The sequence below is a fragment of the Podarcis filfolensis genome, assembly GCF_964270895.1.
Source record: "Podarcis filfolensis genome assembly, chromosome: 2".
In the NCBI taxonomy this organism is placed as follows: domain Eukaryota; kingdom Metazoa; phylum Chordata; class Lepidosauria; order Squamata; family Lacertidae; genus Podarcis; species Podarcis filfolensis.
Genome location: NC_139605.1, coordinates 37,997,018 through 38,009,876, shown reverse-complemented (window position 1 = coordinate 38,009,876; position 12,859 = coordinate 37,997,018). Strand labels below are relative to the sequence as shown.

The 12,859-nt window shown below is 43.1% G+C and overlaps 1 protein-coding gene across 2 annotated transcripts in view; it reads left to right on the top strand.

Moving 5' to 3' along the window:
• Positions 1 to 11,282, top strand: part of LOC310757557 (netrin-4-like) — a 55,078-nt gene extending 43,796 nt beyond the window's left edge. Inside the window, exons 6-11 of one of the 2 annotated variants that reach the window (XM_083602769.1) lie at positions 1,035 to 1,248; positions 1,563 to 1,699; positions 2,953 to 3,021; positions 4,420 to 4,590; positions 7,942 to 8,116; positions 8,236 to 11,282. In XM_083602769.1, coding sequence (XP_083458895.1) covers positions 1,035 to 1,248; positions 1,563 to 1,699; positions 2,953 to 3,021; positions 4,420 to 4,590; positions 7,942 to 8,078 — 728 coding nt within the window. In that variant the 3' untranslated portion in view covers positions 8,079 to 8,116; positions 8,236 to 11,282. Of the gene's footprint in view, positions 1 to 1,034; positions 1,249 to 1,562; positions 1,700 to 2,952; positions 3,022 to 4,419; positions 4,591 to 7,941 lie in introns of both variants that reach the window. The other variant, XM_083602768.1, reaches the window with a different exon arrangement.
• The last annotated feature ends 1,577 nt before the right edge of the window (positions 11,283 to 12,859 follow it).

Genomic DNA, 12,859 nt, shown 5'->3' with positions numbered 1-12,859 from the left:
AATCTGGCTGGCTTGACACAAATAATCCTGAAGTGCCGTTCCACATATGGCTACGTGTACTAGGTGGATGAAAGCCATTTTCTTTTGTTGTAGCATAGATAGGAAAAGTGGAGCAAACAGCATTAAACTGTGTCGGAAGTGTGTTCATTCCTCTACACTCGAAGTCCATGTGTCAAACATTTCATTAATGCCAAAGTCCAAATTTGGGTGAACCATTCCATCAACAAGTCTCCAGCGTTTGGCAATGATTAATTTAGCCGCCACAATTAGGTATATACAGGCAGTGACTGTTTTACACGTGTCTGATTGATGTGTGATTGTGCGCACGCTCATTTCCACGGACCCAGAAGTGGCTGGAAAAGGGGGTGTAATGGGGAAGGGGCATAATGGGGCTAGCTTATGCATGGTCCACCGATGCAGGCGGGGGCCAGGAATGCAACCTGGAGCTAGGTTTTTATGTAACACTGTTACAGATCGAGAATCAAAAATAAAAAGAAGAGCAAGTTTAAGGTCAGATGAAAGTTTCCGATTAGCTATGCATTCCGTTTCTTGGAACACTTTCTGTCAAAACAAAGTAGCTTTGGGATAGGACTACCACATATGGAAGAAGAAACCAGGGGCCCTTGCACCCTCTCCGGACTCTACAAAGTTGTGATGGATATAAATACCAGTCCTGAGTAAGCTTAATCGTATTTTCTTTTACCTTGGCTGAAACTGACTTGAGGGGGGCCAGATTGCTTGCCAGCCTTAAATATGGGTCCACCAACATCGACCCTCACAACATGTTTTTTTCATTCCATCATTAAAACCTGGTAGGGTTTGAGAAAGAACTTTGCAAGGCTTAAGAATAAGGCCTGGGTCTAATGTCTCTTGGTTATAAATCGGTGATTCAAAAGAAGTTAAAGGGCAAGCAGTCTATTCCGAGAATGTTGTGTTTATGCATCTGACATACAGTAAAGCCCTTGAGGAGATTCTGTCCCTGCAGGTGACTGTCGGCTAATCCTCTCCATTCCACACTGCACTTTCTCATTCAGCTTGCTCCTGCCACCTCATGGGCTCAGTGAACACGACGTTCAACCAGAGCTGGAAATGCCACCCAAAGACAGGATTCTGCTTCTGCAAACCAGGTGTTGCAGGCCCCAAATGCGACCGGTGCCTCTTGGGCTATTGGGGATTTGGAGAGAATGGCTGCCAGCCTTGTGACTGTGCCAGAGACTGTGACAAGCACACTGGAGAATGCCTCAGCAAGTAAGCAAACTCCTTATCACAAACTGATAATGTGCAGAATCCCTAGGCTGGTTCAGTCCTTGCTCAGAATTAGGATATTTTTGCCTAATTGAAGGATACAGAAAATATCAATGCATCTTTCTGCACAGAAATCACTAACGATTGGTTCTTAGAAATGTTCCTTGCTTAACTTTGCTTATCAAAACTCTGGAGCTAGCATTACCTCTCCATCACTGAGTAGTAAGTGAATGAAGCAGAGGCTACCTTGTGGCTAACTATCACATCCCGTGATCGAAGTGCCATTTCCATTTGTTCTGTTGTCCTCTTCTTCCCAGTTACGACAACCAGGCTTTTTTCAATATTCCCATTGGTGGAAGAATCCCTGACCTTATTCAAACACCGGCCAATGAGACTGAAGATGAGTGGCAGTGGAATGACCACGAGCAAGGGTTTTCTGCACTAAGACATCCAGGTATGGATTTATATTGTTGCACGAAATGGACAGAGGCCAGTTATTACTTTTACAATTCAGTGGAGCGTTTTAGATTTACAGAGTATTTGTAGAAATACTTGTGGCTTTATTTAGAAAATGTTAGCTAAGGCTAGAAATAGGAATGGACAAATCTGTTAATTTCAGTGTTTCATTTTTCCAATTTTGAGTTCAGTTCTCCACATTTTCGCATCAACTTGCACTTATAAATTTAAAAAAAACCCATCCTCATTTTTGTGTGCATTCATCCTAATACATACATTTCTGCTAATTTTTCCTAACGCAATGTATTTTTTAGTGTTGTTTTCAGCAATATGTGCATTTTGATGCACACTTTCCCCAACCAGACAAATATTTATAAACATTATTTGGTTGGAGAACTGCAGCACAAAATTCATGGAAGTGCAACTTTAGCTGTGATTTCACATTTTATTTTGGAAAAAACAAATTAGGTAGCCTTTTAATGCAAACCAAACCAAACCTCCGCACCAGAAAGTCTAGTAACTTTCATGGCAACATATTATGTGCTGCAGGCACCAAATTTGCCTTCTGACATAGAATCTTATAAAATTGAAGAACTCCTAAAATAAGTTCCAGCCTTATAATTGTGTTTGTCATAACTAATTGTCCATAGTGACTGAAGGGTACTTGAGTCTGATCTCTGACTTGCTTTTTATTTAGCATATATATTAATTGTGTGATAATTTCCATGCAGAGTGTTTTGCTTCCTAAAGCTTGGCTAGATAGGGTGGTGTTTTACTTTTGCCATTTAAGCATCATATTTACAAATGAATGATTTCTCTTTAAAACCTATTTTAATAAGACATACTCACCTTCTTGGGCAAGGTTCTTGGACCAGATCTAGGCGTTCTTGGAGGAAACTGATTTTCTGGATCCATTTCAATCGGGGTTCAGGCCTGGTTTAGGCACAGAAACTGCTTTGTGGCCCTATGTGATGGGCCTCTGTCATGGCCTTTTAAACTGTGTGTGTAGTATGTATTTTTGTCCTTTTATATTGTAAACTGCCCTGTGATCCTTACTTAAAGGGTGGTATAGAAATTTAATAAATAGATAATAAAATAATAAACAATATCAACAAAACATTGCGATATTTGAAAGTGTATGTGCAGGTGTACATGAAAATAACTTGATTTCTCTCTTTGCCGAACTTGCCCAACCCCACTTTCTTAATGTGACCCTCCTCCTTCAACACTGGCCTGCGATTCCCTGGCTAGAAAAGTGTGTCTGCAAAGAAAGGATACTAGGAAGCGTCGCCAATTTCTGCCAGATGAAATATGCTTACGGTAAGTGAGTAAAATACCTTCTCCCATTTAAATGTTGTTGTTGTTTAGTCATTTAGTCGTGTCCGACTCTTTGTGACCCCATGGACCAGAGCACGCCAGGCACTTCTGTCCTCCACTGCCTCCTGCAGTTTGGTCAAACTCAGGTTAGTAGCTTCGAGAACACTGTCCAACCATCTCGTCCTCTGTCGTCCCCTTCTCCTTGTGCCCTCCATCTTTCCCAACATCAGGGTCTTTTCCAGGGAGTCTTCTCTTCTCATGATGTGGCCAAAGTCTTGGAGTCTCAGCTTCAGGATCTGTCCTTCCAGTGAGCACTCAGGGCTGATTTCTTTAAGGATGGATAGGTTTGATCTTCTTGCAGTCCATGGGACTCTCAAGAGTCTCCTCCACCCATTTAAATAGTGGGAACCAAATGAAGCCCCAGAACATCTTTCCTGCTGCTCTTCATCTTTCAAAACTCCAAAGTCTGTAGCAGAGAAGCCTAACGTCTGCACAAAGTAAACTCGGATACTTAATGCTCCCATAAAAATAACAATTACAGATGATGCGCATCTTACACTTATTTTACTTACAGAATTGTATAAATAAGTGGAGAGAGGCAGAGTGCCAACTTGAATAAAATATTGGAGGAGGCCAGGTAGGCCCTGCTCTGCATAATGAATCACAACACCCCAACACACCCATTTGAATAGCACTGCCCATCATTTTTTGGGAGGCAGCCCCCTCAAATATTTTTTTTGGGGGGGCAAAGGGACCTCAGCCTCTAGGAGTTGGATCTTATGGAAAGCGGAGTAAACTCACTTTCTATTTATTTTCCTCCCACCCAGCCAGAGCTGCGTTCAGAAGCTTACCTGGCTTTGTGAAGGTGGTATAGGAGTTCTGGGATACTGCCAGACCCTCTGTGCCTCCTTCCCAGAGCTGGAAAGGAGGTGGGAGGGCTCTAGGACCCTGCCACAGCCCTTCTGCCCCCATCCAAAAGCTGGGCAAGCAGCCTCTGCCTTGCTGGGTGGGGGTGGTTCTGGACGTTCCTGGCTTCAGGCATAATTGTTTTCATGCTTGGGTCCCCGGAATGAACCCCTCGCATAAGATGTGTGTTGCCTGTATGTGATTGAATTTCTATAACTCTATTTGTCTAGATATTATGTTATGGGTTGGCATTTGTGTTTTATGTTGTGATCATTTGATACAGGGTGGTATATAGTTATAATTAGCAAGATATGTAGTTTCTCCCTAAGACAAATTATCCAAATTCTATGACAGATCTCTGAAGGCAGCCTGCTAATGCGTTCATGTTAACTAAGATGTGCTATAGCCATGCCTTCAGGTTCTGCCAACCGACACAGCAAAATAAATTGCCCAGTGTGTAAAATTAATTGTGTTTCCTTTTGTGCTCTTTGGCAGTAATAAAAGCAAAGATCCTCTCCGCTCATGACAAAGGAACCCATGCAGAAGTCATTGTGAAGGTCAAGAAGGTTCTGAAATCGGGAAGAGTGAAAATCACGAGGAGTAACAGAAGCATCTATCCTGAGTCTTGGACCAACAGAGGGTGCACATGCCCAATTCTTAATCCTGGTAAATATTCTGTATTTATCCCTGGCATGTCCATGTAGGACAGGAATTATCTCCAGCCTGAAACCCTGGAGAGCTGCTGCTAGTCAGTGTTGGCAGTTATGAGTTAGATGGAGCAATGGTCTGAGGCATTATAAGGCAGCAATCACAGTTCCTCGATGTTTTCTTTTCCCCAGAAAATGGGCATGGTACTGCCAACCCGCCCTCAGTGCTCCATGCCCCAAAACACTTTACTGATCTTGTGTGGGTTGCCATGTCACCATAGAGTTCCCACCTGTTCCAGGTTAGGTCAGTGTGAGATAATGGTAAAAAGAAGGGACCATATCCAGACAATGTATTATTTGCTTCAGGTGGTTGGTTCTGTGACATAACCATCACTGAAGACCTGCAATTTGCATTGAAGGGAAAGCTCCCATTGGAATAAGTGGGAGCTTTTTCCCTCTATGCAAATAGCTGGTGTGGGGACTGCAGTGGGGGCAAAGAGTTAAAGCTCTCCTATGCCACATGCCAGGGTTCTGCTCCATATCAGGCGTGGTTCTACGCCTGTAATTTACTTTTCAGAAGCCAGTCACAGAATTACTAAATACATGATGGGCTCCTCGTTTGTTTTGGCCCTTAGTGCCAGAGTCTCTTGCATTATTCCTTCCAGTTTCATCACTGTGCTTTGTAATTTGATGCACACTGCCACATAGGTCCTATTGTCCTTTAAACGAGAGCCTGGGAACATGCTTTGGATTGTTTCTTCCATTTAAAGTCCAAGTAATTAGAGAAGGAAGTAGTTTACTTCTGGGCTTCATCAGATTAGGATGAGCAAATACGTACTTCTGAAGGTCGCAGCAGTCTTGCCCCCATCCCTTGATAAATTATATTGTGCTTTTTTATTGTGACTAAATTAAACACACATCCACACTGACTGAAAGGAAGTGTTTTGTCTAAAATGTAGGGTTTATAACCTAATCACTCACCATGATTAACACGAGAAGACTTTCCCAGCAAACGCCTAGAATACCACCACTGTTTCGATTTCCCATTTTCTTTCTGCCCCATAAACTGAGGCTGGAGACGAACAATAGCTTTCTTAAAAGAACTGACAACAATTTGAAAGAGGTCTTGCTGCTTAGGGTGTATAAACGTACCCTGTTTTCATTTATGGCAAGGAGGAAGTTTCAGGGTTTTGTACCATTAAAAAACCTGTGGACCAGTTAGATCTGAGTTGACGTGGGACAAAAGTAATGAAGGGAAGCCTCTTTAAAATGGTTGGTATCCAGCCTAACAGTAGAGTGGTCAACTTCCATATCCTACCAATTTATTTATTTTATTTATTAAATTTATACACCACCCTTCATCTAAGGACCACAGCATGGTTTACAAAGGCTCTTCCTTTATACACCTATGGAGTAGACAGTGATCATATTCCTCTCCCTCCCATTAAAATCTTCACTTAGGAGAAATCCAAACTGAAATGATGATACAGAAATGTAGAGAATAAACTCAAGGTTGGAAAAACAAGAAAGTGAGAGAAACTGAAATTGACCTATTTCTCCACCCCTACTTCCAGACAACCAGTTTATTGAGCTTTCATCCTGATCTGTTTGCACAAATTCTGCAGGTCAGATGTCACCTGCTATTCAATGCCCGCCCTGTGGAACGCCCTCCCAGCAGATGTCAAGGAAATAAGCAGCTATCCTATTTTTAAAAGACATCTGAAGGCAACCCTGTTTAGGGAAGTTTTTAATATTTAATGCTGTATTGTTTTTAACACTCGATTGGGAGCCGCCCAGAGTGGCTGGGGAAACTCAGCCAGATGGGCGGGGTATAAATTTATTATTATTATTATTATTATTATTATTATTATTATTATTGACATGTGGGCTAATTTAATGCACATGCATACAAGCAGCAGAACAGAAAATAATTTGCAAGTCCAGTTTTGACTATATTTGCATTCCCTTTCTTCCTGAATGTCCACAGAGTGTCCCTTCCTGTCCCTTTGTTTTGTTTTGAGCAAGGGGAAGGGCGTCTTTGGGAAAAGACAAGGAAATAATCCACACTCGCCCCTGCTAGTCCCGTCTGGCACTGCATTCATCAGGCGTTTCTGCTGTGCGCAGCAGTCTGGCTCCCTGCCCAACCATCTCTGTGCCATTGTACGGCATGTTCTTCCCTAGCTGGTGACAGGAAGTCCATATCTAATCTCATGGCATTAGAGTATAATCATAAAAACTTCATTTATGGTGTGGTGCAGTGCAATTGCAGTGTGGGTTTATTTTTAAGTAAAAATAATAACAACAACAACTGCCTTTGTCACCAACAGAGATATAGCACCTTGAAAAAGAAACTGCCACCTTTCCCCTGCTCCCTAAATGTAAAGTCTGATTGGGAAAGCCATCAGTTGGCATCGTTTTAACTGGGCAATATATTACTAGAGAAGGCAGTCCTTTGGTCCATTTAGCTCAATATTGTTGACACGGCTTGGCAGTGGCTCTCCAGGGTTTCTGGCAGGGGACATTAAATGTAAGAACCATAAACAGTACAATTGCATTTTAGCTTGAAATTTAGGTAAAGTAATTTCAATGACCGCTCACGAAGCTGTGTTAATGATGCATGAGCACCCTTAGATTGGTAAGTGAATTAAGGCCTGTAGTGGGATTATGTCCCATTAATCTCAAGTCAACCTACCGTGTAAATGCAGTGTGAAAATATCACATAAGTTTTCCTCATATTATTTTTGAAACCTGTAAAGACTTGGGAGCCATGGCATCGTTTTCCTTAATATAATTAAGACTCTTTCTTATAACTAGCTACATCATGAAATGTTTTGGCCATTATGTTTATTAAGTTTTGCAGGTGGTGATGGGCTCGTCTTTGATGAGGGTAAATAAGACTGGCTCCCCAATTCATTTGAAGAGGTCTCTGCTGTTGTGGGTTATAGTGGAAGAAATGGGGGAGAATGGGTTATTACTACTTTTCAGGGCCAAATGAGAGTCACATACCCCATACTAAGTGATTCTGGCACTAGCCAGCCCAGCCACCATGTCCAGGCTGTGTTGGTGGGGCATCTGTTATTATTGTCAAAGATCCTCTACCTAGCTGACAGTCAGGCAAATCTATTGCTTGCAGTAGGGATGCACTGACTACCCTTTTGCCTTTATTGTGAAGTTACCGAGCAGCCTTCAAGGAGAAATTATCTCTGTGCTAGCATCATTTCTCAAAGCAGGAATATGATCCTGTGTGCTTAGTACTCTTCGCAGCAGAGGGAGGTCATTTTGGTCGGTTTTTTTTTATTAATGTGAAATCTGCTGGTGGATTTAGAGTTTACTCTTTTTCTAACACCTTGCTGTTCTTCTTCCAAACCAGGTGTAGACTATCTGATAGCAGGACAGGAAGACACACGGACTAACAGACTTCTCGTGAACATGAACAGCCTGGTGAAGCCCTGGAAAGCTCACTGGGGGAAACTAGTCGCAGACATGCTTCGAACTGGATGCAAATAATACCTTCTTTCAAAGCAAAAGCCACAGACTTTGCATATGTTAGTAATATTGCAGTGAAAGGCCTAAGTAGTTCTCTTGTTGTCTATCAGAACATTCCTAAGGGGAATTTAAAAACAGAATCTCTCTCTCCCCACCCCCGTCATATTTTGTGTTTTAGGGAGGCATCTTGTGCCTTGAGTTCTTTCTTCCAAGAATCAAAGGACAATGACAAAGGACAACGACAAACAATCCCAGCCCACACAGACTTGGGAACCTCAACCCTTAACTTTGTTTGCCTAGGAATCACAGCTTATAGCTTGCCCACATCGTTTATCCAGAGCTAAGCCCCACCCCCCAGCCAGTGTCAAGATTACAAAATGCATCGCACGTTGATGCTTTCAAGTCCCATCCTGATACTACTAACGCGTAAACTTACAGCTGCTTCACTAAAGCATTTGTTTCAGGGTGGGTGGGTTGCTTTTTTGAAGCAACCATAAAGGATGAGCAAACAACTTTGTTGAGCTTTGGAGCGACAACATGCTCAACGGTTGGCCTGTCACATGACTCCCGCTTTATTCGGCAATCTTTTCAGCTCACTAAGCAAGCTACAGTTAGAATAACATACGCAGCCTTTGGGGGTCCTTAAAGAGTGTGTACGTGCGCCCTCAGAATTTGCACTGGGATGGAAAGATTCTGTAGATTTATGTTGTCTGTGTCCGAACTTTGCCACCAGAGAAGCAAACAGGCAGAGCCTGTGAGATGGTAGAAGAGGCTGAACGCCTTCTCAGGACTTAGCCCCTTGGGGGATTCTGGGAAGTGTTTGCACTGCGTACGGCGGGGCATGGCTGGGGTCTGATCCTGCAGGCAGGAGTCTCAATGGACTTCACCTTTGTTCTTTCACAGAGCTTCTGGGGGAAGTGGTAGGTGGGGAGAGTTGGATTAGAGATTACAAGGACTGATGAGTGGAGAGTTGGATTAACATCATTTGCCTTCTCTAGGGCTGTTCTCTCAATACGTGCACCAAATCAACAATAGTTCTGGCTTTAACTTTGAGCCCACCTGCTCTCATCAAAGGTCTTCTCCCAGCTTGCCCTCCCCCCGGCATCCATTGCACCATGCAAATTTCAGAAGGACTGCTGCTAAGAAGGGCTTGTGCAGCACCAATGATTCCTTTGTGAGGGAAGAATGCAGCACCAGCCCAGTTTCTGCATGCAAGTAGTGAAAGAAGTCCTGGAAGTTGATTTGGTTTGGCGTTGGTAGATTCACCAAACCACCGCCGAAGAGGTTGCAGGGCCACTAGTGAGACATACATTCACGGAAACATCGGCTACCTCTGGGAACAGCCATGTGGTTATTCTGACCTGCTCTTTCCAAGATAATATTTGAGTCTCAAGTGCTGTCCTGCTAATAGTTCATGTAAAAACTATTGGGGTTATAGTTGCCAGCAACCACTTGCCTGCGGCAATTACGTTCCGTTTAAGAGCAGGGCTTCTCAAAGAGCTCTCTTCTCTAATATGAAACAAAGATGGTCAACTAGTGCTGCTGGTATTCTCTGTTTTCTGTTGGTTGGTTCAAAGAAGATGGCACCATGAAAATGCTTAAGTATTGGCCTTTAAGAAACACAACACCTTGCCTTATTGATCTTGCCTTGTTTTACTGATTTAGCTGTGATTCCTGCAGTGCAGAGGATTGGACTACAACTCTACAATTCTGATTTTATGATTCCTGAAGAGTTGAGGCACTTGTGAGCAGGCACACAACACTCATGTAACTGCATCTTGCATCGCCTGCAAGGCTGGCAGGTAGCATTCAACGTCCTGGCTAGTCAAGGCAGACAGAAATCTGCACAAAGATACAAAGGCTACCTTTGCTTGCTACACTGAACCATGGTTTAGCATGTGTGTGCGAGTCACAGGCTCAAACCCTTTCCCCTCCTCTTCAGGCATAGCTGGCAGAGTGAAAGCTTCTGCTTCTGACTAACCAGAGTTTACTGTGCCATCTGTTCCTGTGGCTCGTCATGACTATGTTAAGTTTAAACAAGCCCGCTGCAGTTAACTATGGTTTGAAGTTGCCTTGTTTGAAACTAACAAGAGCTCATGCCAGTCCAAATGAAATGGCTAACCATGGGCTAAGCAAAAGCTTTCAAACTACTCCTGGCTCATGAGATGAGAGGGGACATGGGCTTATCTCGCTGCAGCCCTGTCCTATTTGCTCATGTCACTCTAAACCATGTGCAAAGTGCAGCTTTCACCAGACCTGCCACCCCTTGAATCAGGTAGCCAGATACAGCTAACAGGACATGTTTGTCCATTGGAAGAGGCTCAAGATGCTTACAATATATATATATATATACAACAATCCAGACTCGCTGCAGTTACTTTCTTCTGCAGCTTGAGAGCTCCTCATCACCACCACGGCTGACAATCCTACCGAAGGACACACTAGTTGTGCTTTCCCCTCTGTATCTACTTTTTAGTTTGCAAATCACTGCATGCACATTTATTCCTTTTAAAAAACAAGAAGTTTTTAACATCTTGCAAAACCGCTCAGGCCCATCAGTTCTCTATACAGCTAGCTTCTATTGCAATATGCCAAACCTTTTTGCCTGAGGTCAGTCTTGCAGAGAAATTGCTAAGTCCATACACAAAAAGTGAGTGTACCTCCATGAGCTTGAAATGGTGTTGTCTACAGAAGCCACACCTGGAACACGAAACTTGGGTCACACAGGGCAGTCCATTGAAAAGAAATTACAAGGCAAGGAGACTAGCATTCCTTAGCGCTTACAAAGATGTAATATTGACCAGACTGGCGTAACTGAAGGCTTCCATTTGAAGTCAGGCATCCATTAGGGACACATTTTCATCAATTGTAATGGGAGAATAGAAGATGCGTTGCTCAGATATTACTTGTCCTAAAGATTGTGAAGTTTGTTTTGAATGCCACTCGGCTGCAAGAGAAATGGAAATCTAACTTCACTTAAACACGTGGAAAGGTTATCTGTAGGTTATGGGAAACACTGTCCGATGTGAAAAAATGCTCGTACTTAACCACAGGCCAAGGCCTTCTACATACAATTGTTCTTTTATTTAGACTCCGGTATGCATTTCAGGTAATCTATGAGTAGAAGCCATTACTTCTAGTTGCTCACAGTTTTCATTAAAAGTGCTAAAGTCAAACTGGATACAGTATTGTAAACTACATTTATATTATATTGTCTAAATGTAACACTGACTCCTTCATATTTTGTTATGACAAGAAGCATTCAGTGATGTAAAGACGCTAGCTAAATATTGCTATAGCTCATCTACATAAAAGATGGATTAACGTAGATCTGCTTTTGTACCTGCAGTTTTGTGGGTACCAAAAAAAGGTGCATGGGCAAATAATACTTAGGCTCAAAATCCCTTGACTTACATGGAGTGGCAAAAATGAGTTTATTAACTGGACAGGAGAAATGATGGCAGAAGGACTGGGAGAAGAAAAAGTTATGTTCTTAGAGCAGCCTTTCTTACTCTTGGGTTCCCAGGTGTTTTTGAACTATAACTCCCATCATCCCTAGCTAGCAGGTCCAGTAGTCAGGGATGATGGGAGTTGTAGTCCAACAACATCTGGGGACCCATAGTTGAGAAAGGCTGTTCTGGAACTCGGATAACCAATGGGGGCCCCCTCCATGTGCTCTTGGACTACAACTCCCATCCTTGGCCACTGGCTATGCCGCTTGGGGCTGATGGGAGCTGGAGTCCAACAACAGCTGGAGGGCGCCACCTTGGTGATCCCTGTTTTAAGAGGCAAGAACCAGAGAGGAATGAGGGTCTTAATGGAATGCCCTAAACTGGGCAATTTCACAACAGGCCCATGCACCACATTTTTGGACTTCTATTCGCTTTATAAAAGCAAACTTGCAATATGCATATTGTTTCACGTGCTTGTGAACTAGAATTATGCCGATTTCTGTTTTCGCAGCACAGAACGGGAAACAGAAAGTACATAGACCGGACATGTTTGCAACTGCTCTGTTGGTTACACATGCCCCACCCAAATAAATACTGGTATTTACTAAATGCTGAAAAGTCCTGAAAGGTAAATACTGTACTTTAAAAATAAGCCATTACTGAAGAATCCTCTTCCTTCTCACTCCTCCCTGCTCATGCTAGACAGGTTCTAAAATGGGGACCAATATCTTCATATGTAAATCTGTGGCTGCCTTGAGGCCTTACAGGAGCGACAAGAGAGCCATTTCCTACGGTGGCCCTTAGGTCCTATGGCAGGCATAGGCAAACTCGGACCTCCAGATGTTTTGGGACTACAATTCCCATCATCCTTGACCACTGGACCTGTTAGCTAGGGATCATGGGAGCTGTAGTCCCAAAACATCTGGAGGGCCAAGTTTGCCTATGCCTGTCCTACGGTGTTCAAAGGCTGGCAGGACTGTTGTGGGATGACCACACAAAGATGAATCTCCCAGTCTCTTGCGAAAGGCACATTAACACCCAGATTCTGTAAACACTGTTATAAATCATTTTCAAAATGTGAAAGAAAGAAAAAAGGCATGAGAAAGGAGATGAGAAAATACAAAGGCTGGCAATTTGTTTGCCTTAATTCCCAGCCAGCTGAGTTTCCTTTTCAGAAATGACAGGTCCAGGTAAACCCCACTCTTAACAAGTGCCCCATATTTTATCTGATCACTCGAGGCTCCATCTCTTTGGGCCAACGGCTTAGGCGCCAAGCTTTTATCACTTCTGCACTTTTGGCACCTGTTTTGTTGCCTACTCTGTATGCAGACTGAGAGGCCTTTTCATGCT